At 40.8% G+C, this 27,763-nt stretch overlaps 1 protein-coding gene across 1 annotated transcript in view; it reads right to left on the minus strand.

Moving 5' to 3' along the window:
• Positions 1 to 411: 411 nt before the first annotated feature.
• Positions 412 to 27,763, minus strand: part of SLC35F4 (solute carrier family 35 member F4) — a 222,152-nt gene continuing 194,800 nt past the window's right edge. The window contains exons 3-8 of the mRNA XM_031453777.2: positions 24,806 to 25,103; positions 19,999 to 20,218; positions 10,850 to 10,975; positions 8,774 to 8,966; positions 3,215 to 3,304; positions 412 to 881 (exon numbers count right to left, since the gene is read on the minus strand). Coding sequence (XP_031309637.1) covers positions 640 to 881; positions 3,215 to 3,304; positions 8,774 to 8,966; positions 10,850 to 10,975; positions 19,999 to 20,218; positions 24,806 to 25,103 — 1,169 coding nt within the window. The 3' untranslated portion in view covers positions 412 to 639. The remainder of the gene's footprint in view (positions 882 to 3,214; positions 3,305 to 8,773; positions 8,967 to 10,849; positions 10,976 to 19,998; positions 20,219 to 24,805; positions 25,104 to 27,763) is intronic.

The raw sequence follows: 27,763 nt of genomic DNA on the forward strand, positions 1-27,763 counted from the left end.
ATGGATGACGTCTCTATAACCGTTGTACCATTTGCAAATGTCTGCCTCACACGAGAGAGGTTAGTAACCTCGTTTAAGCTCTGTGCTACTCTAAGCATGTTGAAAGTCCAGATGGGGTATTTTGTATCTTCACATTTTCATATTTCCTGGTGTAAGTCTTGTATGTAGATGATCTGTTGATATTTGTTCAGTTACTTCTCTGCTTTCAAATTGAAACCCCTTATTGGACTTAAGTATATATAAAGTGTGTATCCCTTTCATGTATTTTCCTCTTATGCAACTTTCTCTGATTGAATAAAAAGGTCTCAGTTCCAGGTGAGAAAAAAGTAATGACAAGTGCATAATTTAATAGAATCTCATATTTTCAGGCAAATTAGAGGGAACGTCCCTACCCCTCTCCCGCAACAAAAACCAGAAGAAGTAGAACAAGGATGAATGTTTTAATAAAAAATTTATTATGATTATTTATACCAGTTCCTTGATAAGCATATAAATGTAAACTTTTACTGTCAGCATTATTTCACATATGATTTATCCAAATTCAGAGTTAATACTGTCGTTTGAGTGTACAGGTAGTGAGAATTTTTTTTATTATATTCACAGAATATACATACACGTGCATTCAAAACATGTCCCTCTTTAAGCCAGTGGTATGGACACGGTCCCGTTGGCCCGGCTTCTGCTGCGCAGGTGGACACTGGGATCAGTGATGTCTTCCACGTGCTCCTCGCTCTTCTTTTCCTTCAGGCTGTTGATGAATCTCAGGGTAATTTCATCCCACTCCTCAGGCAACAGCATCAGCAGAAATCCAATGCAGATGATGATGGTAGCTGCCAGGCGGACGACGTTGAATATCACCTCCTGTTTCAGGAGGTCCACAGCTGGGGAAGGAACACCAAGTCAGTCACGGTCTATGACTGCTTCTAAGCTTCTCTGAAAACCAATGACCAAAGTCAGGGCTACTTCTAGAGAGTTCCAGAAGTCCCTCTTGTTCTTTCAAGCTTATCTTTCCTTTTTCCATGTCATTATCAATACTGCTCCCTCCATTTGCTTTCCATTCCTTCTCTCTAAATCATACTTACCCTTTGAGGGCAAATGCCATCTGCGTTACTAACCTCTGCAGGTTTATTTCTTAGCACTTTCCCTCTGCATCCCTCCATGCTTCTCCAGTTTCACTGGACCACTGAAGATATTTTAAGAGAGCCAAGCTTATCAATGTCTAGGTCTTTGCACATGCTAGTTTTTAAGAAAAAAATTTTTTAATTGAGGTATAGTTGATTTACAATGTGTTAGTTTCTGGTGTACAGTATAGTGATTCAGTTATATATATATATTTTGTTTTTTATTATAGGTTATTACAAGCTATTGAATACAGTTCCTTGTGCTATACAGTGGGACCTTATTGTTTATCTAATTTACATACAGTAGTTTTTAATTGAGGTTAAACTCAAATAAATTAAAATTAACCATTTTTAAGTGAATTTAGTAGCATTTTGTGCATTCATAATGTTGTACAACCACCACTTCCATCTGGTTCCAAAACATTTCCATAATTTCCAAATAAAATCTAGTACCCATTAAGCAGTGACTCCCCAGCCCCTTATCCACACCCTCCACCCCCCAATTCCTGGCAACCACCAATCTGCTGTGTGTCTATGGATTTACCTATTCTGGATATTTCTTATAAAGCGAAGCATACAGTATGTGCCCTTTTGTGTCTGGCTGCTTTCACTTAGCATAATGTTTTCGAGGTTCAGCCATATTGTAGCATCTGTTAGCACTTCATGCCTTTTTATGGCTGAATAATATCCCATTGTATCACAAGTTCTGTATCAGTTTATCTGTTGATGGATATTGGGGTGTTTCCACCTTCGGCCAGTATGAATAGTGCTTCTGTGAACATTTATGTACAAGGATATTTTTGAGTCCCTGTTTTCAGTTTTGGGGGGCATATATCTTGTAGTGGGATCATATACACGTTAGTATATATAGCAGTAGTCATATACATACTGTTTTTTTTCACATGGAATGCTCTTGCTTCCTCATACCCACTTCATCCAGCTAAACCTTCTGTTAGATCTCTCCCTCAAGGCCTCTTGCAGGATGCCTCCTTGGATGCCCCTCCCATGTGCTCTCAGAGCATTCAGTACACACCTCCATCAAAGCCATTCTCCCTCTGCATCAGAATTACTCAATTCCTTTCACCTCCCTTCTATACTACAGTCCTGAGAGCAGGGACTGTGTCTTATTCAGGATCTGTCACCAGTGTTAGCACAGTTCCTGGCATAACTGAGTGCTCAGAAATTATTTATTGAATGAGTGAATTCATGGATGAATGAATGGAATTCCTTGACAACTCTGCTCACTCCCCCTGACATCCCTTTCCTCTAGATATCTTGTAAGCCAGAGTCTGTTACAAATGTGGCATTTAATAAGTTACTTTGTAGAGCTCTAAATTATTTCATGTATGTTGGTCTTGTTTTCCATATTCAGTTTCTCATGGGAATAATATCTTTTTTCTGCAGTCTCGTCTATAGTCCTAATCACATAGTAAGTAGTCAACAAACATTTGCTGATTGTCCCGTGGCAAAGAAAGATGGCTACCTAAGACTTGGAAGCATAGAATTTTAAGGTTCAAAGGACTGCATTGCCATCCAGATAACATACTTTCATTATTTGTTCTAATGACTGTTTTCACTAGAAAGATTTTCCTTGAAAAAATAGCTTCTCCTCTTATCCCTGAAGTGATGAGTCAAATTGCTTTTTCCTAGATCCATTCCAGAGGGCCATCTGACATGCCCCCGGGAGAAGCTTCTACAGCTCCCCATGGATAGTCTGATGGGGAGCCAACACCCTGAACATTTCTTACACTTTCATTAGTGACGTTTCCTTGAGAGTCCTATGCGGGGATGCCTTTTGTTTCCACAGGACTTCCTCTAAAAATACCAGAAAATTAGGTTGTCAGGGAGATTACATGGAACCCAAATGATACATTTGGTATTTAATTCTAAAAGCACAACCAAGTAAAAACAGTGTTTGTAGCTGCAAATTTTAAATCTGCTGCATCGTTATTCTGTTGTCTGACACATTCATGTTATTTAAAAACGTCTTCCCAGGCAAGGGACATAATTCACAATTGCTCAGAGAAACAACTCGGGTGTAAAACAAACACAAGCAGGAGATGTATCGTGCACAGGTCAAACCGTCCCAGTACCTGCATTTCCAGGAACGCTGAGCACTGTCCCAATGGAGATGAGGATTGGGTATGTCAGCACCACACCAACATTCACCAGGATGTTGAAGGCTGTAAAGAAAAGGGTATACAGGATTTATAATCATTTTATAATGTGTCAAATTCCGGTGTTCAGCACAATTTTTCAGTCATACATGGACATATACACACTCATTGTCAGGTTTTTTTCTCTGTGAGCTACCATAACATTTCGTGTATATTTCCCTGTGCTATACAGTATAATCTTGTTTATCTATTCTACTACTTGGAAATCCCAGTCTATCCCTTCCCACCCTCCGCCCCTCTGGCAACCACAAGTCTGTATTCTCTATGAGTCTATTTCTGTCCTGTATTTACGCTTTGTTTTTGTTTTTGTTTTTGTTTTTTAGATTCTACATATGAGCGATCTCATATGGTATTTTTCTTTCTCTTTCTGGCTTACTTCACTTAGAATGACATTCTCCAGGAGCATCCATGTTGCTGCAAATGGCATTATGTTGTCAGTTTTTATGGCTGAGTAGTATTCCATTGTATAAATATACCACATCTTCAAAGAAGGGTATACAGGGTAAAGGGGAACTGATAAACTGGGCTCTTTCCTTCTTAACGTAAAATAGTCAATGCTTTTGCTCAACATGACTTCTAAACTATCTGTACCATTGGTCAATTAATCATCTAATTTTGGAGATGAGTGTGTATGTATCGCACATGAAATAGTCATGTTCTTTTTTCCTCCTCTGCCACCTTGGCTGCCTGATTTCTTGCCAGCTGGCTGGTAAAGGGGATAAGGGAGCAATGTAAAGGGGTGAAATTATCAATTCACTATAACGTTATTGGCACCATAAAGGTTGGTTGGGCCAGAGGTTAAAAGCAGGTGACTGATTAAAGTTTGGAGCTTTCTCCCTTGTTACTTTACTATATCATGCCATAATCCTGGACGGCTGAAAGGTCCTCGTGTTGCTGCCTAATGGAAGATCTGTCCAAGGATGGCCTATGCTGTTTTATTCCCTCTCTCTTGAGGGGAGCATCATATAGGCAAACAAAGGTGTATTTAGTGTAATTCACTGAACCCCAGGGACCTTTTCCACATCCTGGTTTGTGCACAGATAACCCCAGGGCAAGTCTATAGAACCAGTGTAAGGTATAACTCAATACCCTTTAATTCATATCTTTGGACATTTTAAGCTACATATCAAGTTAAAATAATCATCTTGATCAAAAATACTTGTTTTTGAAAAGAAAAACAATGATAAATTACATAGTATTATTTTAACAGAGTTCAAGCTGATGTTTGTTTTAGGGGTTAGAGAAATGAGTGTTAACTACAAAAAGTCCTCATTTCAGGAAGAATCTCTGTGGAAGTGACTCAGCCATGTTGCCTGTATCTCTGTAGAACCAAAGATGGTTCTAGAACCATTCCAGTTAGAAAAATGTTCATTCTACTTTGGTTATCTATAGTTCTTGCTTTAGTTAAGCTCACTAACTTGGTTATCTGGAGTCATTTGTGCCTGTTAGAAAGAGACAGTGGTTGGATTTTCACAAGACTTGGGCTTCTTCATAATTTTCATACAACAGCAGTGGCGATCAAGGCAGAGGCCATCCTAAGTCAGTAACTACTCCTCCTTCATGGTGGAGTTACAGTGGGGATGAACATTCCAGCCCCTCAACTCTCTGCTCAGACTCGGAGTCAAACATGGCAGATTCTAACAGAATCTTCCGGGAATTTATGAAACTCAGCACAGACTCTGCTGAACTCCCCAACTCTCACTTTATTGGCTGAACTGGATATGTTAGCAGATTGAAAGGAAGTGTTGGCGTGTGGCTGAGAACTGAGCTTTTCACACTCGACAAGAACCAGGTGGCTTCACTGAAATGGGTTATCTGCTTTTCCTTCGTTCTTGAGATAGAACGCTTAGAAGCTCTTTTGACAACCTAAGGACAAGACTGTAATTCAATACATTATCTGTAGCATGAGGCCCTCCCTGCCCGAGCCGAAGTGGGCCTCAGACATGGCAGGGAAATGGATGAGGCCAACATGCATTTGGGTGAAGGCACTCCCTGTAAGACAGGCCAACCCGAGAGCAGGAGCAAGGCCAGGTGAACCTAAGCAAATTTAAGCTGTAGTTGCAGGTGACGTGGGGGAAGGGGACAGCTCAGAGTACAGCCTGCTGTTTGCCACTTAGATCTGACTCCCAGCCCTACTCTGGCTGGATTCCTAGGGAGAAGAGAAGGTGAAAATAAAAACTTGAGAGCAGGAGCACTGAAGATTGTAAAACCCTGGGGTGTGTAAGACAGGAGAGAGGCTGTCTCCTCGTTTTGTCAGAGCAACCCTGGCACAGAGAGGACTCGGTGCACTGGGTGGGCCTGGTGGGGCAGCTCTAATGGCACCCAGTGGATCGTGGAGCCCACGCTGCTTGGTGGAGAACTACAGAGTTAGTGTGGTGACACCCAGCCTGAGCAGGCTTGCTTAGAAGTGTGTTTTAGACTTGGCAAGGGGGCACATTGGTGGAGGGCCACTCTGCAGCGAGCTGGAGGTCGTGTGTGCACAGCTGGGGCCAAGAGTCGGTGAGATTTTGGTTATGATGATTCCCGATTAAATTGTTCTTGGCCAGGAAATGATCCAGGTATTTTTAATTAGGGGGTTTTGGTTTCATGAAAAGACCGCTGTTGATGGATTGCTACTCAACTCAGCACAGGTTACGAGAGGTCCTAACTACACATTTTTGGCTTTCAAAAGTCAAATTCAGAGGATCAACAATTAATGTTTGATCCCTCTCTTGAGTGTTTCCTGTCTTGTTTAAGAGCTCCCCCTGTGGGCCTGGGCCAAAGTAGAAGAAGATGATCCAATGTCTTTGTGGGAATGAGAACAAGGGCATTTTTCTTCTTCTTCTTCTTCTTCTAGGAATTGCAGTGCCTCTTCGGATTGTCTGTAACCCGGTAAAGAAGGTCAACGGAGAGCTGGCAGAAGTGCTGCAGGTCAGTGCGGTGGGAAACTGCAGAGCAGGCACAGAGGGTCGGAAGGCTGCCCTCGGGTGCCGGGAGGGAGGAGGAGCAGAATGAAAATGGTTTGATTCTGAGTAAAGAGACTCTGAGTCATTGGGTGTTTGTTGTTCAACTGCTTGGTGAGAAAAGAGCAGGCCTGTTATTTTGAAGTTCCCCTCACAGCACAGCTTGAAAGTGGGAGCCTCCTGGCTGCTCAGGTGAAGGAGACAGCCTCAGAGTTAGGGGCTGTTTGTGGAGAAAGAAGATGAAAAAAGACTCCAGGTGACTTTTTCTTGGTCATCAACTAGGCACAGCCTACTTAGCAGGGCGACCACACCCTGTTCTTTTTCTCTTGCTTGATGAGGGCTTCCTATCTCAGATTCATTCTCCAGACACAGCCAGAGTGGACTGTTTAAAATGCAGATGTGAGCCCGTCATCTCCCTGTGTAAGGGTCAAGTGGATTTGATTTGATTTGATTTGATTTGATTTGATTTGATTTGATTTTCCCTGTATATATATTTTTATTGAAGTATACTCAGTTTACAATGTTGTGTCAATTTCTAGTGTACAGCATAATGCTTCAGTCATACATGAATATACATATATTTGTTTTCATATTCTTTTTTTCACCGTGAGTTACTACAAGATATTGAATATAGTTCCCTGTGGTATACAGTATGAACTTGTTGTTTAGCTATTTTATATATAGTAGTTAGTATCTGCAAATTGTGGACTCTGAATTTATCCCTTCCCTATCCCTGTTTCTGTTTTGTAAATAAGTTTGTCCTTTTTTTGTAGATTCCACATATGAGTGATATCATATGGTATTTTTCTTTCTCTTTCTGGCTTTCTTCACTTAGAATGACGATCTGTAGGCCATCCATCCAGGTTTCTGCAAATGGCATTATTTTATCATGTTTTATGGCTGAGTAGTAGTCTATTGCATAAATTTACCACAACTTCTTTATCTAGTCATCTGTTGATGGAAATTTAGATTGTTTCCATGTCTTGGCTATTGTAAATACTGCTGCTATGAACATTGGGGTACATATATATTTTTGAATTAAGATTTCCTCTGGATATATGCTCAGGAGCAGGCTTGCTGGATCACATGGTAAGTCTGTTTTTCAGTTTTTGAGGACTCTCCACACTGTTTTCCATAATGGCTGTACCAAACTGCATTCCCACCAACAGTGTAGGAGGGTTCCCTTTACTCCACAGCCTCTCTAGCATTTATCGTTTGTGGACTTTTGAATGATGGCCTTTCTGACTGGTGTGAGGTGAGAACATGTTGTAGTTTTGATTTGCATTTCTCTGATAATTAGTGATATTGAGCATTTTTTCACGTGTCTGTTGGCCATTTGTATGTCTTCATTGGAGAATTACTTGTTTAGGTCTTCTGCCCGTTTTTGGATTGGGTTTTTTCTTATTAGATTGTATGAGCTGTTTATATATTCTAGAAATTAAGCCCTTGTCAATCTTATCTTTTGCAAATATTTTGTCCCATTCCGTAAGTTGTCTTTTTGTTTTGCTTATGGTTTCCTTTGCTGTGCAAAAGCTTATAAGTTTAATTAGGTCCCATTTGTTTATTTTTGCTTTTATTTCTATTGCTTGAGTAGACTGCCCTAGGAGAACATTGCTGAGATTTATGTCAGATGATGCTTTGCCTATGGTTTCTTCTAAGAGGTTTATACTGTCTTGTCTTGTGTTTAAGTCTTTAAGCAATTTTGAGTTTATTTTGTGTATGGTATGAGGGAGTGTTCTAACTTCATTGATTTACATGCAGCTGTCCAGTTTTCCCAACCCCACTTGCTGAAGAGACTTTTACTCCATTGTATGTTCTTACCTCCTTTGTCAAAGATTAATTGACCAAAAGTATGTGGGTTTATTTCTGGGCTCTCTGTTCTGTTGCATTGATCCATATGTCTGTTTTTGTGCCAGTACCATGCTGTTTTGATTACTGTAGCTCTGTAGTATTGTCTGAAGTCTGGGAGGGTTATTCCTCCAGCTTCATTCTTTTTCTTCAGTACTGCTTTGGCAATTCTGGGTCTTTTGTGATTTCGTATAAATTTTAGAATTATTTGTGAAAAATGGAATCCAACCCCTCCATGTGGCTTTCCAGGCCCTTCAAAACCTGCTTCCCTCCTGAATGGCATCTCCTTCCTTCCTCCCCCACTGCTCCTACACTAGGTGTTCCCACCACTTTGAGTTCTTTGAATGCACCATTCACTCTCCTGCCACACCATGCCACACATGAGACACAGTGACAGCGTATGGTACATTATGAAGAATGGACCAGGCTACTTGAGGACCAGTGGTGATCAGAGAGGCATGGGTCTCCAGCTCAGACTTTAACCCTTGGGAGGTGTACTAGTTGGATAGCGCTAATCTCATCAATCTGTAGGCTGCAAAGAATCTTTCGATTCTTAACCAACCTTAAGTAAGTTTGGAAAACAGGATACGGGTACCCAGGGGAATAATCCTACTATGACAATTTAACTACCCAAGGAAAAAGCAAGTGACATAGGGAGTAGAAGACAAGACCTGGGGCCACTTACCCAGCCACAGCCCTGCCATGCCACAGAGACAGCCCCACGGCAGAGCTGCAAACGAGGACCAGTGCTCCACCTTGGTGAAATACAGGATGACTGGGGTGAAGGAGATGAAGACTAAATTGAAGAAACCCAACGTGGAGACGAAGTGTGCCGCTTCACCAAAGTTGGCACTTCCGAGAAACATCTTAAACAAAACCTAGAATGGGACAGAAATACCTTAGCCACACAGAACATTGCTGGATCAGAAAGGTAAGCTTTCCGCAGCGAACCAGCCCAGAGTTACTGCTCTACTTCTCCTTGGCCCACCGTCTCCATGGCATTAAGTGGGCTGCTGAGATAAGGAATTCCAATGCCCTAGAGCCTTCACGTGAAACAGCTAATGCCATCAAATGAACTCCATGTGGCGTTCCGCAGGGAGGCTGCACACCGTGTTAACCACCACCATCAGTTATGGGTCCAGGGTGGATGAGAAATGAGCACAGACAAGCCCAGAAACATCTAGGATTGAGATGCCATCAGTTCTTCCCTTCAAGCACGGGATTCATATCACCCTTATTTTGACAGGTACTGAAAACAAAATTGGACAGAGAAAGCCCGTCATTATGTTGTTGAGAGAAATAATAATGATGTCTTGGATTTATAAGCACTTTCCTCTCTGAGCTTAAAATATTTTCACAGATACTGTGTTTATTCTCCAGGTTTTAAAAAGTTTTTTTTGGAGGGGAATTATAAATCTGGTTCATAGAAAGATGGCAAGGAGATGTAAATGGCTAACCTAACACCATACATCAGGCTGGGGAGGTGCCAGGTCTCAAGCCCATATTTCTTGGCTTTTTAACCCCTCTGCTTCCTTTTTTAATCTTCAAACAATGTAGCATAGAGTAGATCTTTTCTATGGTGCACAATGGATTTTTGTGCATGTCAGCAAATATTACTGCCCCAGAATGAATATATCTGTAACATGGCCAGGGGGTTCTCTCTCTGAAAGAGCCATCCCAGGCGTATGGCAATTCCAGGTATTGCTCTTAATTTTAACTAAACATATTGTTTTTTCTCTTGAGAGACTTGATCAAGAGAACTTGGGCACGCGCTAGTCTTTGGTCACGCGCTAGTCTTTGGTCACATCAGACATCTCAGTGGAGTCTCAGTGGAGGGCAAGTTAGGCACTAATGGCAACTGAGTGAATGGTGGTTAAGCTTGTCACAGAATCAGTGGGCCAGGGCTGTCAATATGGAAATAGACGCAATGTCCTCTGAGCCACAGTGCTGGTGAATCGTCAGAACAGGCATCCAGGAGGGATGCGAAGGGCATTTTCTGCCTTTCAGAGAGAACTTTCTCATTGAAACACCAGGAGAGGTGAAAGAGGAGCAGTTCTTTAGCTACATCCAGGAAGCTGGCTCTGAAAGCGGAGCTTTGGTGAATAACCTTTTAGATCTGTTCTCTTCGTCCTCACTTCTGAAGTCAGGGACAGTGACTCTGAATAGAGTCTTCACTGATGACAGGCAGCTCCAGTGGAGAAAGAACTGTGAGTGTATAGTACAGAGCCAGAGTATTCATCAGAGAGGAAAAAGAACTCTTCATTTAGCTACTAACATGGCATGGAGTTAATGTGTAGCAAATCGTAAGCTCTCAAGTGATAGTTTATTCTTTAACACCTCGTTGTATTTGAAATAGTGACCATCAGTAGTTAAAGAAATGTAGAGAAGTCTTTCTTAGCCCCTGCTACAACTGGTTAATGATTTGGAAAGGGCGCAGGCATGAAGCACAGGCTTTGGAGTTGACCAGTTTGCGTTTAAATCTTGGCTCTATCACTGCCTAACTGTATGATCTTGGGCAGAAAGATCTTACTCTTTCAAAGCCTCAGTTTCCTCATCTGGAAAGTGGGGATAAGTACCTATGCCTCATAAAGATGTGTTAACACAGGTGAAAATTTCTGGCAACTGCCCAGCCTGTAGCAAGCACTCAGTAATTGGTACTTCTTATTATTTAAATCATCATTTTTTTCCTAGACAAGATTTTCTTTGTCTTTCCTTACTTTATGAAATAACAGTTGACTACATAAGAAAGTGCACAAAATACCTTATATAATGCAGATGTAGAGGCTGAGCCCACTGCGAATGCCACTCCTATGATGGAATCAGCATGGAAATTATCTGCATACGCCATCATGACGATGCCGGTGATTGCCATTATTGCAGCAACTATCTGTCAGATAGAACGCAAAGAAAAATCTTTTTTAAACTGATGCTTCCATATCCCAGAGTAAGCAATTGAAGACTTCATGGGTAAATGCTTCCTCAAACCAAATTACCTTTTGTACTTCACTGTTTAAATACAGGAGGGTTCAGTACCAGGAAGAAATCTGTATGTTCATGAGACATACGGAGAATACAAAAGCTGCTCACATTCTTGTCAAGGGCTAATAATTTTATTTTAATTTTTTAGCTCAACTTCCTGGTGATTAATACCCATATTGGTGAAATTAATAGGAAGTCACTTCTTAGCATTTTCTTCAAGTAGTTCAACATACGTTTTAATTAGCACTTTGGGTCAATGAATGTTTCTGAAGGTCTCCACATAACCAGAACTTGATTAGGGACACAAAGTATTGATGCATCTAAGAGGCAAATTTTAGGCCAAAGTAGAAAAACAAAAATGAGAAAAAGGAAAGAAAATAATCTCTCGGTGATTTATAAGGAGCAAGCTGAGTTTGCACTGCCACTTGAAAGTCAAGGAGGCTAGTTCTTCCTTTTGCTTACATGCAAATTAAACCACAGAAAGATAGTTTCATTCAGTTATTCTATTCAGCATTAACTATATCAAGTGAAATATCAATAATTTGTTTAAATCATAATGGTTTACTGTAAATTAGTATGATCCTTGGTATATTCAAAACAGGAGTCCACTTCCTTAGTGAAATGCTGGTTTGCATCTGTTTCTTAATTATCTCGAACTAGTTCTACCGGAAAACATTTTAAAGCTACAGTAAACAGTAAAATAACAACCCTGGAATAGGGAACACTATGTCATTTCCTTGTGAAATAATCCCACTGACTTTAAAATCACAATGCAACTTTGTGAGAAATTTATATATACATGGTGATTAATTTTGTTAAGCTTCAGTTCTGAGTATTCCCAAGTAAATCAGTTCCTCTGTATACAGCTTTTTCACATACGTGATTTTTTTTGGCCCTTTCAAATATTATTACTGAATTATTCATTACAACAAAATGTCAATCTTTAACGTGTAACTGTAGACTTGCTGGAGGCCAGTGCAAAATATGATAACAATGACATATAATTCAGACACCGTTTAAAGCAATTCTTTTGTTAAGGCCCAGCAAAGGCAAGGGCAGTGTTGGTTTCAGAGCCGGCTCCATACTAAAGCATCTTTTATGAAAAACAGCATGAGTACTTGAGAACAGACGCTGACATGTCAGCAGTGAAAAACTGTCTTCATAAGGCGTTATCCAGGAAGCTGCTTGATGGGAGGCATTGCTCGTGCTGAGTGAGCATCCCACTCTAAAGCTCCCTGGCGTGCGTGCCACTTACAGTGTGCCTCAGACTGCAGGGAGTGGGATTTCATACACACCCTGTGAGGCATCAAGGAAGTTTTCCAAACAGGAATAGAGTCATAAATAAACATGGTGAAGGGGTTATCTAGATCTGGAAATTCTGTGAGGGTTATCATTTTCCTTGATTTGGGGATTTATAGTTCAGCCAGGGATTTGTAACAATTCTTTGGGCAGTCTGATTTCAGAGACATGAAAAGTCACACATTAGACACTGAGAGTTTCTGATTTGTTTTTGTGTTTAAGTAACATTCATGGGTTGAAATATTCAGATGCAGGTAGATTTCCTTCATAATGCTGGACTTGTAGGATAATAATACTGAATTAATATTTGTTTTCTCTCTGCTAAGCATCAGCTGTGTCTCCTTGATCAAATAAACAGGTGGTTTCTTCAAGGAATAATAGAACACAGTGTTAATCCTGATGAACTTGAATAGGATATACTGTTTCATATTTTAAATTATTACAATTATTCTATAACATATGTAACATCTGGGTTGAGGCAATTATGTATATGATTTTTAGCTTAGGGAATTCTGAAAACAAACAATCCATACCAAAAAAAAAAAAAAAAAAGGAACAAAAACTGAAAACACTGTCTGGAAAGTGTTGAACATTTAATACCATTATCCCCAGGATATGACCCCAGTTGGGAACTTTTCCTTTTCTGAGTCAGACATTAGTAAAATTACATATGCATTAGATTTCTATTATAAGTTTTCTCAAGATAGAAATTGGACATGGACAAAGATTACATAATTTTATAGCAGTTCAGAACTATAACCATGATGAGCCTTAGAGATCTCCATTAAATTTTATATTCAAGTGCTTGTGAAAATATTAGCCTAGACCACTTAAATTGACATATCAATTACACCCATGTCTCTCTGAATTGCATTCATGGAGAGAATCATTTTTCACTTCAGGGGGCCAGACAACGCTGTTAGTTAAGTTCCAAAAGCATGAAAGTCTGAATATTTGTGATGTTAGAAAAATTCCTCTCTGTGGTATGAAGTTATTTACAGGTTAATAATTTATAGATTATAAAGGTTTCCTGGGGGGGGGAAGATAAGTTAAATTATTTTCCACATTTCTATTTAAATTTCACAACTGTCTGATAGAACACATTTTCTATAGCCATGTTTAAAGGTTTTTTTTTTTTTCAGCGTTTCTTATCTACACAGTTGGAACTAAGGGAAGGGAGATCAGCTAATCTAGAAAATGCAGGGAAACATTAGGTGGAAGGTTCATCTGGAGTGGTTGTTCGGATGGTCCTGGAGTGGCTCTGCCTGGCACCGTTGGTTAACTGCAGAGCGATTAACCGCTCTTGAGATTTCTGGAGAACAGGTAACCCAAGCACAGGCCTGAGCCACATGCATTTTTATTAAAGGATTAATAGTCTGTCTTCTCAACAGAAAAACACAAAATGATTCTTCTTGGGCTCAGGACACTGGAAATGTGCCTGCTTTAAAGGAAGCCAGTGCTTTAAACATGGTGTTAGAAGTGCTCCTATGTGCACAGCCCCACGCTGACAGCCACATAAATGCTTCCGAGCACAGCTGCATCCGTATGAGAGGCTCTTCTGCTGAGAATGCACCATCTCATGCTGCCACCTGCTTGGCTTCAGAAAAACGTGGTTTTCCTCACAACCTACTCTAGTTCCCACCACTAACCAGAAGTGTCTAAATAAGATGGAAAACCCACCACTACCATTCCTTGAGTCTGATCTGGGTGGACTGTCAATAACCATAGTGACCATAAAACTGCCAATGACTCATTTTTTCCTTTTTTTTTTTTTTGAGATATAGTTGATTTACAATATTGTGTTAATTTCTGGTGTTCAGCATAGTGATTCAGTTGTACATATATATACTCTTTTTCATATTTTTTTTTATTATAGGCCATTACAAGGTATTGAATATAGTTCCCTGTGCTACACAGTAGGACCTTGTTGTTTCAGGGCCTCATTTTTAACTTTCTGAACTTCTGGGTCCTTTCACATCATGGTGTGTCCGTCTGGGGTGAGTACCCTAAGGAAGAGGATTTATTTAGTGCATTATCCCACACGCCACTTGAGTGACACCACTGCCTGAGCCAGCTGCCTTCTTCTGCAGGCTCGGCCCCCTCTGAGGGCCTCTGTGTCAACTCTCAGGACAGTCAGAGGGTGACCATGAGGCTGTTTGAGCCTGTTCTGAAAGCCCAGAGAGGGTTTTAACAGCAGGCCGCTGGTGATCTCGCTGAGCTCTGTACCACTTGTGGCCCTGCCTGAAGGCTAGGCTTCTTTCTCCTCTCAAAGAATTAGTTTATACAGATAGAGACTAGAGAAATATCTGGCTTTCGGGTGTTTTTGTTTCCCTTCATCTTCATTTTCTTCCTTTTTTGACTCAGGCCCTCACAAGGGCCCAGTCCTTCTCTGAATCTCTGGGCAGGTTTGCCAGCCTTATTATAGTCACTTTGTTTCCCACTGACAGATGATTTCCTGAACTATTATTTTCATAACAGCATCTTTTCTAGGGTTGAGGGTATTGAGATGAACCTTTAATTGCTTCTCTAACTGTAACCCAAACATCTTTCCTTACTTTGCCTTGTGGTTTACTCCGTTTCTGAAGCTGGGTGGAGCATGGAGGAGCTTCACTGGTTCACAATGGCCCCTTGAATCCCAAGGCTACATCAGCCTCTAAAATGGAGAACCTCAAAGCTACACTGCTGGCAGTGCCATACTCAAGTTCAAGACTAAATGTCAGCAGCTGAAGGTGGGATATACATTAACATCTTGGCCAATGAGACCTGCACTGATGATCATCTGTGTTCCCTCTGAGGGTATTTGGATAGAGTCCATTTCCAAGGAACCATGGCTACACAGAATCCTTAAACTTGTCCACATGTTACATATAAGATTCTGTGAAGAATCATCTATTTTACTCAGATCCAGTGAAACTAGACAGGAGTTAAAATGTGAGAGATGAAAGAGGTGGGCAGTCTATAGTTGTCCAGAAACTGTGTGTGTGATGGAGAGTGGGGGTGGGGGTCCCTGAGACAGGTCAAACCCAAGAGGTACAGGGCCTCAAACTAAGATTCCCATCCCCACCCCTCTGCCACACAGACGTGTGTTTTTATATGAATAAAATTGATCTTAAAATGATCCCAAAGGAAGACCAGGATGGCAAAGAGGGAAAGAAACCACAGAAGACCATCAGCAGATGACCGGATAAAGAAGATGTGGTATATGTATGTGTGTATATATATAAAACAACGGAGTACTACCCAGCCATAAAAAAGAATGAAATAATACCATTTGCAGCAACATGGATGGACCTGGAGATAGTCATACTAAGTAAGCCAGAAAGAGAAAGAAAAATACCATATGATATAAGTTATGTGCGGAATCTAAAAAAAAATGACACAAATCAACTTATTTACAAAATAGAAACAGACTCACAGACATAGGAAACAAACTTACGGTTACCAGCAGGGAAAGGGGGTGGCTGGGATAAATTGGGAGTTCGAGATTTGCAGATACTAACTACTATATATAAAACAGATAAACAAGTTTCTACTGTATAGTACAGGGAACTATGTTTAATATCTTATAGTAACCTATAATGAAAAAATATGAAAAGAAATATTTATGTATATGTATGACTGAAACATTATGCTGTACACCAGAAATTGACACATGGTAAACTGACTATACTACAATTTAAAGAAAAAGAAATCACAGAAGAAAAGACTCAAGAGTGTGCATGGAGGGTAGGCTAGACCTATTGACTGCACCTTGTCGAAGGGTTTATGGATTCCTTGTGGGCATAAAATCAGAGAGCCTTTCCAACTCAGCCTTCCCCTCCCTGTATTACTGAATCATTCTCCTGCCAAGAGGGGGATGAAAGGGGCTGAGTCCAGCTACCCATCCTCTACTGTCTTATCCAAGAAGCATGAAGGGTCTGGATAGAAGGTTCTGCGCTGCACATGAATGTGCAGTTATTGTATAAATGTCAACCAAAGGCAGGTTGGAAACAAAAGATCATCTTGAATCTTATCTAAATATGTAATATTGGCACACATCAGTAGCAGCTCAGCTCCAGTGTCTTGATTTAGAGCACCCTGAAGCCCAATTTGAATTCAGAGAAGAGCAGTTTAATAAGCAATCAAAGATTCTGTGTAACTGACATACTCCGGTGGGTTGTTGGTGGATCAAAGAAAGTCTCCACAAGAGCCACAGTTTGGGAAGCTAACCGCATAGGGACCCAATTATGCCTAGAAAACACGTGGGTACCAAGCTGAAGGGACACAAATTCATTTCCTAAATCTTCTAAGAAAGGGTCTGCTGAACCATTCACTGCCCACCAATTTTCTAAACATGTTCAAGGACATTCGAAAATGAAAGAAAAATTTCCATAATTATATTAAAAAAGAAGAGGGATAAGATCAGAAAGAAAGGGTTTAAATTTTCTAGTCTGACATTTACTTCTCATTGGAGTGAAATGGACACCAGTTATGGAGAAGAAAACCCATGGCAGTGGCTCAATTTTTGTTTTTGAGGAAAACCTTTTTTTTATTAAGATGATTTCTCTGGTTCTAATGAATTCAAGAACTATAGCTAAACAGGACAGGATCCTGGGGGGATGGGGAAGCACCCATCTTCAAATCTGTAAGAGCCGGATTCTCACTTAGCAACATTTTTGCAATTAAAAAAAATACATTTTTTAAAAAGTTTAGTAATTCCCACAGGATGATCATATATCAGCTGTAAGCATCTACTTATGAGTTGTGTTTTTTTTTTAACACAAAGTTTACCAGCAACTTGGTTGAAAAGATTTCATAATAGAAAACTAAATGCATAATTACCTTTCTATCTGTAATTCAATCCATATTCCAAGGAAACTGAATATTAACAAGTTATTCATAGCATAATTTGTTTTTATGTGAGCATTGCTAATTCTGGCCAACTGGTGCTCCAGATAAGCCCATATTTACTGATATTATTATTTAAAGCATCCTTCATTCTGTTCATGGAGTTATTCTGACATGAAAAATAGAAGTAGGGGAGGCCACATATTTCATCTTAAGGGTGATCATTCTTGGGGTCATGCCGATGAGAATTAGAATCCAAAAACCATCTTTTTCTGAACCACTAAAGACTTAGGATGAGTCAGAAATATAAATTTTTACCTGATGACTGAAAGCAACCCTTTAACTATTTAAGAAAAGAGTAGTCCAAGTGGGGACAGAGTCTGCAGGCTGTGTCTTAGATTATCGATGGAGGGAGGCAATTAAAGCTGCATTATGTTGTCAATATTCTGTTTCCCCTCCTCTAATTTCTCAAATGACCTAGTTATACATGTTCCAACGTGTCTCAGAAGGAAAAGAATTGCTGATATTGTCAAAAGGCAAAGTGCTGAATATGTTTTGGTGCTTCTTACATTCCATGGCCTGATTATGGGCATTATTAAAATTACAACTTGACATTCTTCTAGAACATGGCATTAAACACATCCTAATGTTTCACAGTGAGAAATGAAGTGCCTCCTGTCATTTAAAAAGAAAAAAATCCGACTTCTCCCAGCATGCCTGACAGTGACGCTTACCATGTTGTTATCTATGATGTCTTAAGTTACGTATTTACATGCATAATTTTATGTTTTGTGTATTATGTATACATGGATAATTTTATATAATTTATGTATTATTAGCAAGTACTTATTGGCTGCTGAACAATTAACACCTTATTGGGGGCCACCGTTCAACCCACTACAGATGCCAGTTTTAAAATGGCAATGATTTGTAGCATCTAGGCAGATTTCCTAAAACTGCGATTTAAATATAGTTACACAGCCGAGTTTTTTCCCCTGAAAGACCTCAAAAAAACATGACCTCTTGCATAAGTGAGTTCCATGGTTAAATGCATTCATTCACTCTAATACAACTGATCTTCTCACTGGTAAATCTGACAGTGAATGTATCGATTTCCTTTGGGAATTCACATGCCGCTGAAAGAGCAAAAAAGCCCCTAAATCTTTCTTTTCTTTTCCTCTCCTCTGACAAAGCCCTCCAAATTCTCGCGGATGATCCATGGTGGTGGTAGACAGCAAAGAGAAAGACCTTGTAAGCATGAGTTTATCTACTATATCCTGAAAGATGTATCGAGTCCCTACTTTGTCCCTTGTATCATTCTAGGTGTTAGAAATAGTGGCAGACTGGCTTCACAGGCGTGTGACCTGTGCAGATGCACTGGGCTGCATGATTTGAAGGGCCCTGCCCATCATTTAATGCTCTGCTGTTGCCATCTTGAAATTATTCACAATTTTTTTAACAAGGGCCTCTGCATTTTCACTTTTCACTGGGCCCCACAAATTATGTAGCCCAAACTGAAAGGGTCAGTGAGCATGTAAAGAAGGTCTTGGCTCTCAAGGACTTGTCAGGTTACCAGATGGCGGATAGCAAGTACCAGTGCTCCATGTGTAAGAACATGCTGCTAAGCCCTCTGGGTGTAAAATAAAAGATTAGCTAGTGGAGGGTGAGCATGGTGGCGCATCTGGCGTATCGTCTGATGGTATCGTGGACTGACTCAGTTTCCCATCCTGTCTTCTACCATAGCTTTCTACTTCCTGTTCATGTCAAGTTTCAGTTCTGAATTTCTGAGCAGCATCTCCCAAGATACAACCAGAATTGGCTATTAAGAAAAAGTGTTCAGGACAACAGCTATTACAAACTCTTTCTCTAATACAGACATTAATTTCAGCATTTAGTGGGGCAAGGACACTGAAATCATTGGAATAAGAGCAGTATTTTGATAGCAAAATATGTTTCAAATTCAATCTTGGACCTCTCTTGCAGAGAACAGTAATTGTGTGATGCTTATCTTCTGGGAAAGGGCTATTCATTTGGACCTCCTTCTAAAGACTTATTTACTCAATATTTTCATCATGGTGGCATGCCAGATTGTATGAATGAGATCTGGCTCCTTAAATCTGCATGGCTTTCAATCAATCTAACATAGAACAAACATACAAAAAAATTTATTTTTAAATCCATGTTACTTCTGAAAGGAATAAACTCAGAACTGAAGTGGTTGGTGGAAGTTTAATGGGGTTCAATTAAGGATATGTACCCAAAAGTACAAGTTGTTACTTTTAGTTCCATCTCTAGATTAGTCACACTAGACATTCAGCCACTTTTAACAGCATTGTACCACTTCTGGTGACTTTAATTACTGTTTGTCAATCTTATCTACTTACTCCAATATTAATTAAATCTATTTCTGGGGAGGGAAGAACATGGGGAAGTTGTCCTAACGTATGTTGATTGGGAAAAAAAGCAAATCATAATCTTTACTGTGGCTAATTTTCCCAGACCCTTCTTTCCTGAGGACAAAAGGAGTTGATTACACCATTAATTCTTAAAAAAAAAAAAAAAAAAAAAGAACTTAGTTTCCTTATCCGAGTGCCTCCTGTTGAAATCAGTTGACTGCCCAATGGAAACAATCTCTTTATCCTCTCATGATGTTGTAACTGCCTGAGTATCCTAATGCAATTCCCATTTGAACTCAGAACCAATGGGAAACATTTTACAGAAACTCCACAAAACAAAGCAGCTCTCCAGATGCCAAGGATGTATGATTAAATGGGGCTTCATGTATTAAATCGAGTGTGTCATTACCCTCACTCCCATGAACCTGTCTTTCAGCACGATCCACGACAGTAAGAAGACAAAGGCTTTGTTACAACAGAACAGAGCAGAGACATCTGTGGCTGTCAGCTTCTTTAAAGCCAGTAAATACAGGTAATTAGTCAAAGTCCATAGAATAGAAAAGGGAGCAGTTCTTTTAAGAAAGAGCTTCAATGTCAGACCATCTTCACCAAAAATTCGACTGCATTCCCTAGGGAAGAAAGAGAGGTTAATAGTCAGGTATTCATTGTAACACACCTTCTCAGGTTGACTAACTGTTCACAGCCATTTCTGGGCAAGAGTACAAACCCTCAAGACCCCACATCGTTCAGCTGTGGAGCCTACTGAACACAGTTTTGCCACCAACAGGCCATGAGCACAGAGGTTCCATGGAAGAGTCACATCTCCTCGAGCACGGGGCTAAGCCTTGCTACCTGTTCTCTTGAGATTCCTGGGGTAGCCAATGTGCTATTGCTGCCCATTCTCAGAGAAGCCTGGAGAAACTGAAAAATGAGTGTTTGCTGGAATTACTAGTTACTAGAAGAGACAGAAGATTTTTCTCAATGGATAAATGCAGCAGAGTCCAGATGGCTGCTACAGTTTGAGTAGGCTACAGACAACACGCAGCCTTGCATGTCCTGTAGGGTCACACACAGCTTGGGATTCTAGTGTTCCTAAAGCATTATTCCTCTCTCATATATCTGCCCAACTGACTCATTTCTTTTTCCCTCTAGCATTTTTAAGGCAGAAAAAATGAAGGAAGCGTCTGTGATTAACGCCAAAATGGTAAAAGAAATAAAACTCAGGTTGTATTTCTATACAAAGACTTGGCCATGCTGGAGGGATTGTCTGAATTCGTTGTGTAAAAATAGTCATTTCAGTTAAATCATCTTTGATTTGCTTGGTTGCTGACTAAACTGATGATTTAGCCCCAAGGGCAGTTTTAATCAAGGTACTGAAGCTAGCAATACATATAGGCAGTAATGGGAGTGATGGAATAGCAGGGCCTTTTTGATTATGGACTGAAGACAGGCTGGGAAGATTCAGCTTTAATTTTTTCCACTCAGTTGTTCATGAACATTCAAGGTTTTATTGGGCGGGGCTATCTTGTACCAGGCATTGTATTTTTAAGAGTAGTGTAACTATTGCATTCAAAGCAACAAGTTATCCATAGTTGTGACTTTATAATGTTTATAAATCTATGTATATAGCTCTAGATAGGACTAGTTTCTGGTTTCCCATCCAGCTTTTTCTGAAGAGAAATAATTGTGCCTCCAAGTATTGCAAACCAGAGTAACCTCCGGCCCATGTTTGCCTCACAGGTCTGAAAAAACTGACCCCGCAGAGGGCCCCCTGTGACAACGTGGTGAGGTTTCAGGCATGGGTATGGCCTTCAGTATCAAGTCTTGTAGTGAACGTTGCTTCCAAGCAGCCGAGAACACAGGGGATTGTAGGCTGGCGCTTCTGGGAAGGTTAAACGTGCGTTTTTGATCACGTGGAAACACATGTCACAGTTTGACTTTCATGTGGGAGACAACCAAAATGGAAAGATTTTCATAAAATGAAAATGGGATTTCCCAAAGCTAAATTTTAACTCGACGGAGACAAAACTTCAATAAAGGGACAAAAGAAGCCAGAGGCAAAGGTTTTGCAAAGTGAACATAAATTACACATACTTGTGCACACAGGGAAATGGATGGCCTCTGTGTTCTGTTTTGTTTTATTGAAGTCTAGTTGATTTACAACATTAGAAAACGGATGGCCTTTCCAAGCCCTACTATTGTGATCCTTGGAATCAGAGGCACACACACAGAGCAAGCAGCAGTTTCCATAGAGCATCTGGGCACAAGTTCTGTTTTCTGTCCTTACAAAGGGATTTGCTCCATGAGAAGTTCTGCCAGGGACAGCTGGAGTGGAGAGTCGAGGGTTTATCCTGACAACTACTAAATGCCCTTTAAAATACATATTTATTAAGAACCACAACAAATCCGTATCTGGCTAAAGGATTTCTTTTCTTATCACTGGACCTAGCCAGTGATGGTTCTTCCTTCCCAGAGCCCACCATCATGCTGGGTAGAGTGCTGTCCAGCGAAGACTCTGGATTCCTACGAGGGAACACTCTGCCCCTCGGGGAAGCCAGTGTAGGCACAGGGATGGGGACGGCCCCCACCCCTACCCCCGGGCAAAGCGCTGCTGCCTGGCAGAGACTCTTGGCCTGGCTCATCCTGTCCCCTAGCTTTTGGCTTCCTCCTTGTTACCCTTGCCCCTTTCTCCTCTCACTGCCAACCTTCTCCCCCCTTGTCACTGTTACAAGAGTTAAAAATGCTCTCCATTCAAATAACAGTTCACCTGGGGAAAACTGTTTGCTGTTTAAGCAGTAAGTGCCAGGAAATGTGAAATTTTGTTTAAAAAAGATAGATTACTATGGAGAAACAAATAACAACAGTAGATCTTTCCTTGGGATGATGAGATCAGAATTTCTCAACAAAATGAATTGACAGGTGGCAAAACTCGGAAAGAACCCTAGAAGCCGGGGGACGCGAGTGATGTACCTGTGCTGTTCACCGTTAGTTACACTACAGGTATTTAATCCTTTCTGGATTCAGGTGGCATCTTACGCACATTTCGTAGGTTCCTGATATATGGCAAATATATCTTTGGCTCTAGTTTCATGCTTCCTAGAGATTTTTTTTTCCCCTTAACAAAATACCCTTGTCAGAACTATGCTGTCTCTTTTTTTTTTCCTTCTTAAATTTTCTTCTCACCTGAGCCAACTGAATTCTCTTGATAGTATATAAATGGAATGACTGAAATATCAGAAACTAGTTCCACATGAAGAATCCGTACCATCTAGATTGGAAACTTCATTGAAAATTCTTTTGATGTTAGTGATAAGAAAAAAACTGGATGCTTTCATACCATTCAAAAGGAGAAAACAGTCAGAGGGGCTGGCGCTGTGGGACAAACTCTGTGTCCAGCCTTACACGCTAACTCTGTTTTCCCTTTGTCCTGCCGCAAGAACTTTGGGGGAGCCTTTTTGGCAGATGGTGTTAATGAGTCTACAGGGAAAAAAGATCAAGGATCTCAGGATTTTCTGGCAATGTTACCTCTCACACGGAGGGGGCCACTGGAGATTATTCCCTTCAAAGACAATATTTTCTGCTTGACAATGAAGGCTCTCTGATTCAGTTTCAGAAACGGTCAGCTTCACTCTAGGTACTAACAGGTGGAGGTATCTTGTCAAGTCACAGATTTCACTCAGGTCAGACTTAGTTCAACATGAGAGGTACGGCGAAGATGAAGCTCATTCCCTAGACAGCAGTTCTGTCAGCAGGAGCCCCTGGTTATAAATGTGTTGTCTTAAGTAAAGCTGGCTTGGCTTGCGGTGAGGTGTTCTGAGGTGCTCCTCCTCGTACTGACCCTTTGCTGTTTTTTATCAATATGTATGTCTAAACCACAGGAACATGTGAGTAGAAGCCACACCCTGTGGGTAAACGGAGGTATTTTCAAACAGGGAGAATTTTATTCTGATCATCATGTCCCCTGCAATCATCTATTAAATATTGCTCTTAAAAAAGATCTTATGCCCCAAGATCACATCTATTTTGATGGGAATAAATAGGAAGTATTTTTAGCCAAAGGCTTTTTTTTCCCTCCAAAATGGAAAACATTTATCACTTTTCAATTGGTTTTTGTCTCTTGAATGAGAACTGAATTTTCATGGACACACATGGAACATCTGCCCACAGTGTGACTTTCATAATTCCCAGGCACTTCCAAGCTGGAGATGGAGTGGAAGTTGAAGATAAGCCCTTTGCAGGGTCTGAAGTTTTTAAGAGCAGTCTTACAATGCACCAATTATAACAGTCATTTCTTCCTTTCACTAGGCACAGGGGCAAGAAAGAAAGGTTATTTTGGCTCCTGCAAGACAAATTTATTGTCATTCTGCTGAGACGCGATAAGCAGGTGTCACTCTCCCACAGCCATGCGCTAAGGTTGACTACTGGTGATCAGAATGAGTGTCTGGGGAGTTATTCCTTACTGCTGGCTCTTATTTTCAAGAAGCTGTCTGTTAGCAGAGGAACTTTGACCCAAATGCTGCTTTTGCCTCCCTTGCGTGCTGTGCAGGGCTGGATGACATGGCTTTGTCGTCTTCACAGGCTCTCCAAGATGGGGCTGCAGAAGCCAGGTTTAGCTCAGAGCAGCCACTAGAACCATGGCACTATCAAGTTCACGGCCAGGAAACCAACCAACAAGGCTCTCTGTGTCCCAACCAGCAAAGAACAGCATCTTTGAAACCACCCCAAGGCTGTGTCCAGAATATTGAGCAAATGTTTTCATAATGATCTTATTAATACAGTTTTTTTTTTCTGGGCTCAAGACAGTGGGGCATTCTTTTAAAACATGAACTTCAGAGATAGATCTGGATTAAAATCTGGCTTCCATTATTTAAGTGTGTGACCTTGAACAAGTCACTTAATCTTTCCAAACCTGTTACCTCTTGTGTTAAATGGGAATAATTAACATCGCCTTAAAAGGTGGCTGTTACCACCAATGATAATTAAATAAGATAAGATATACAAAAGCGCCAGCAGGTACCTGGCAGGTTCTAGACATTCAGTAACTTGGTGGGGAGGGCACCGATTCTGTTTCCTCATGTTCATGTGTTCATCACCAACCTTAGATCCTGCCTCTCCACATCCTTCGCTCAGCTTATACTCCAAAGACATGAAATTATCTGTATTTGCATAAAATTATTTCAGAGAATCTCCTATTGGCTATTTAACATGAAACCTACCTGAATTTTTTCATTGGAGATTGCTTTTCTTGAGCAGTGGCCAGATGACCAGAGTAATAGACTGGGAAAAACATGATGTTCCAGTTTGTTGAAAACCAAGTCATGAAAAATGGACAGTAGAAGTTCTTATAAGTAATTTTTACAATCTGTGTGGTTCCAACCCAAGATGATGACACTGACAAGATGATCAAAAGTCCCCAGACGGCCTTCAGAACCACGGACGTGCAGGAGAGGCAGCGAGCCTTGATTCTGTTTTCTTGGCTGCCATTCTCAGGATGAGCCTGTGTTCCATCATCCCCTGCAAACAGGAAAGGAATACAAATTTGCGGAAATCAAGTTAGAAAACAGCAATCAAAGAGGCAGACAGTAGAATCACCAGTGTTTTTTGTTTTTTCCTACCATCATTCAAAGAGACAGATAACTGGCTCGTTTTCTCTCTGGAATCTCTGTAAAGGGACAGTGTGCATCTGGACCCCTATCCAGGCCATGACAATGCTCAGGAACTTGGTGGATGCTCTGCTGTCCTCCAGTGTCTCCTACCCACTCCCTTGTAACAGCATTACACGTTTCAGCTCCAAAGGCATTGGTTGGCCTTCACTGAGCCTTTGTCTTATCAAATGTGAAAAGATGGGAGGTATGCCACCTCCCAACAGAAGCTTTAAGAGGCACCACAGGGTCCCACTACCTCACGCTTTTCCTTTCTGCCACTAGCATGGAAAATCCCAAATAGGAGATGCTGTTTCAGTCTACGTGGGAGAATGAGAGAACCCAGCCAAAGCAGCCCTGTATCTGCTGACATGAAAAGTGAGCGAAAAACAAGTATTTGTTGTTATAGTCCACTGAGGTTTTTTTTTTTTTTTTTTTAAATGGCAACTAAGATCACTATTAAATTGAAAAGGATGCGTCCCCAAAACAGAGCAAGTCTGGACTACACAAGATCACTTCCCACCTCAGAACAAATGACTATTTAATATGTTTCTGGGAGTTCTGCTTTGTATTTTTATGTTTACTAAGAAAATTTAGTAGCAGTTTTTTCACACTGAAATCATCAAAGCTCTCTGAAAGTGATCATCTTAAAGGCCTTCTCCCCTGACAGAGAAAACAAGTTCAACACAATCAATTTATGTACCTATCAGGAAGCTAAACAGGAGAAGGCATCACCCTGAGTCCCCATGCTGAGATCCCAGATGGCAGGACCCTGGGGGAAAGGAGGCAGAATTGCTTGCAAGACTCTGCTGTGTCTCCAGGCACCTCCTTTAAGTGTAAGGTTTATCCTGGGGTTAAGAAAGTGGTGCAGCCCACACACTGCGAGTCATGGTGGATGGGTTTCTCACTCTACCTCTCTAGAACCTGCTGGCTGTCCTGCTGAATGTGCTCCCACTGCTTAATGACCCAGATGTGACTGCCCCACTGGGGGCAAAGGCTTTCATCCAGCTAAGGCCTTCTGATACCATTATGTGGGGGAAAGGTGGTAGCAAACCTTGAAAGTGAATTCTTCACTGGAGAATATAAACTAAGTGAGGATGCACACAGCAAGTACTACATGACTTCCAAGTCTTACCAACAGTGCTGAGTTCTCAGGGCCTAGGCCTCCAGAAGGCGAAAACTGGTATTCTTTTATTTATTTATTCAACAAAGTGCTATGGAGGCTTCCAGGAGCTAGTTAGTCAGGTCCCAGTGGTTCAAAAATGAAAGACCTGAGCTCATTACCTAAAGGAAGGCCAGAAAACACATCTAATACAGTGTGATAAGGGCCCAGCATGACAGATACAAGGCCATATGGAGGCAAGAGAGAAACACTTGTTAAGAGGTGAAGTGAGAAATGATCAGGAGAAACTTTCATAAGGCAGGACATTGAGATGAGTCTGGAAGTTTGAATTGGCCAGCACCCTTGGCTGTGTATGGACAATACTGGCTTTTAATAACCCTTCCGCAAACTCCCTCTATGACCATGTGGCTTATACAGACAGTAGAGGGAAAACACTAAAATGAGTAAGAGACTCGTGTTGGAAGGCTAGGAAGGGAACACAGGCCTTCCCAATGAAGGAGGTATTATCATTCCCATTATGCAGATGAAAAAACTGAGACTTGTATTAAAGATTGTTCAGGGTTGAGCCCAAGTCAGCATGATTCCAGGGTCCAAAATTTTTATTCTTACTCATTCTGTTTAGGTTTCAGGCTTGAGCTCTCCATTTAAGCACTGGAAGTTTCAGAAATGGTTTGGAGGAAAAGTTCTGCTTCCTAGCAGGAATGGCAGTCTTGCATGGGGCTTAAGAGAAGTGATACTTAAGAGAACGAGAAAACTCTACTACACTTCAGATCACATCACTCTCAGGGGCCATCTTGTAAAGAAGGAATGATTCTACAAAGATATTAAGTACCCCTTTTAGCTGGTAGCTGCCTTCACCGTCACCTTTGAAGATTGCACCGTGACCACCATCACGTAACGGAAAGGACTTTTCATGACGTCAGTAGTTACCTAAATCCCTCCGTCGTACTGACCGATTCTTCCTTCTGCTAACTAGATTTAATTGTCGACAATTCTTTAATTTTACCATCTATAGATATTAGAGAAAGATTGGCTCTCCAGGGCTCTTTTATTTTTCTGACCATTTTAAACATGACCTTCTTTAGTCCTGCTTAGATTTAGAGTTTTGTATATGTCATTAAAATTGATTTATCAGGAATTCCATCCATTTCTATGAATCTTAATTGGAGTCATACAAAAGAATGCTAAAGGTCACTGGAATTTGGAAACATGAGTGGAAGTCCTACCCCTGCCATTGTCTGGCTCAGAGAATATGCTTAATTTCATTCTTAGCTTCTCTGTCAAACAGTGATAACATCTATCTCACGGGATTCATTTTGAGGTTAAGCACCATAATATTCTTGAAAGCAGGTGAGCTGCTCGTCAGATTATTCTCCTTTTTTCTTTTTGGTGCCTCAGAATATCCCCAA

Source organism: Camelus dromedarius, chromosome 5 (genome assembly GCF_036321535.1).
Source record: "Camelus dromedarius isolate mCamDro1 chromosome 5, mCamDro1.pat, whole genome shotgun sequence".
In the NCBI taxonomy this organism is placed as follows: Eukaryota; Metazoa; Chordata; class Mammalia; order Artiodactyla; family Camelidae; genus Camelus; species Camelus dromedarius.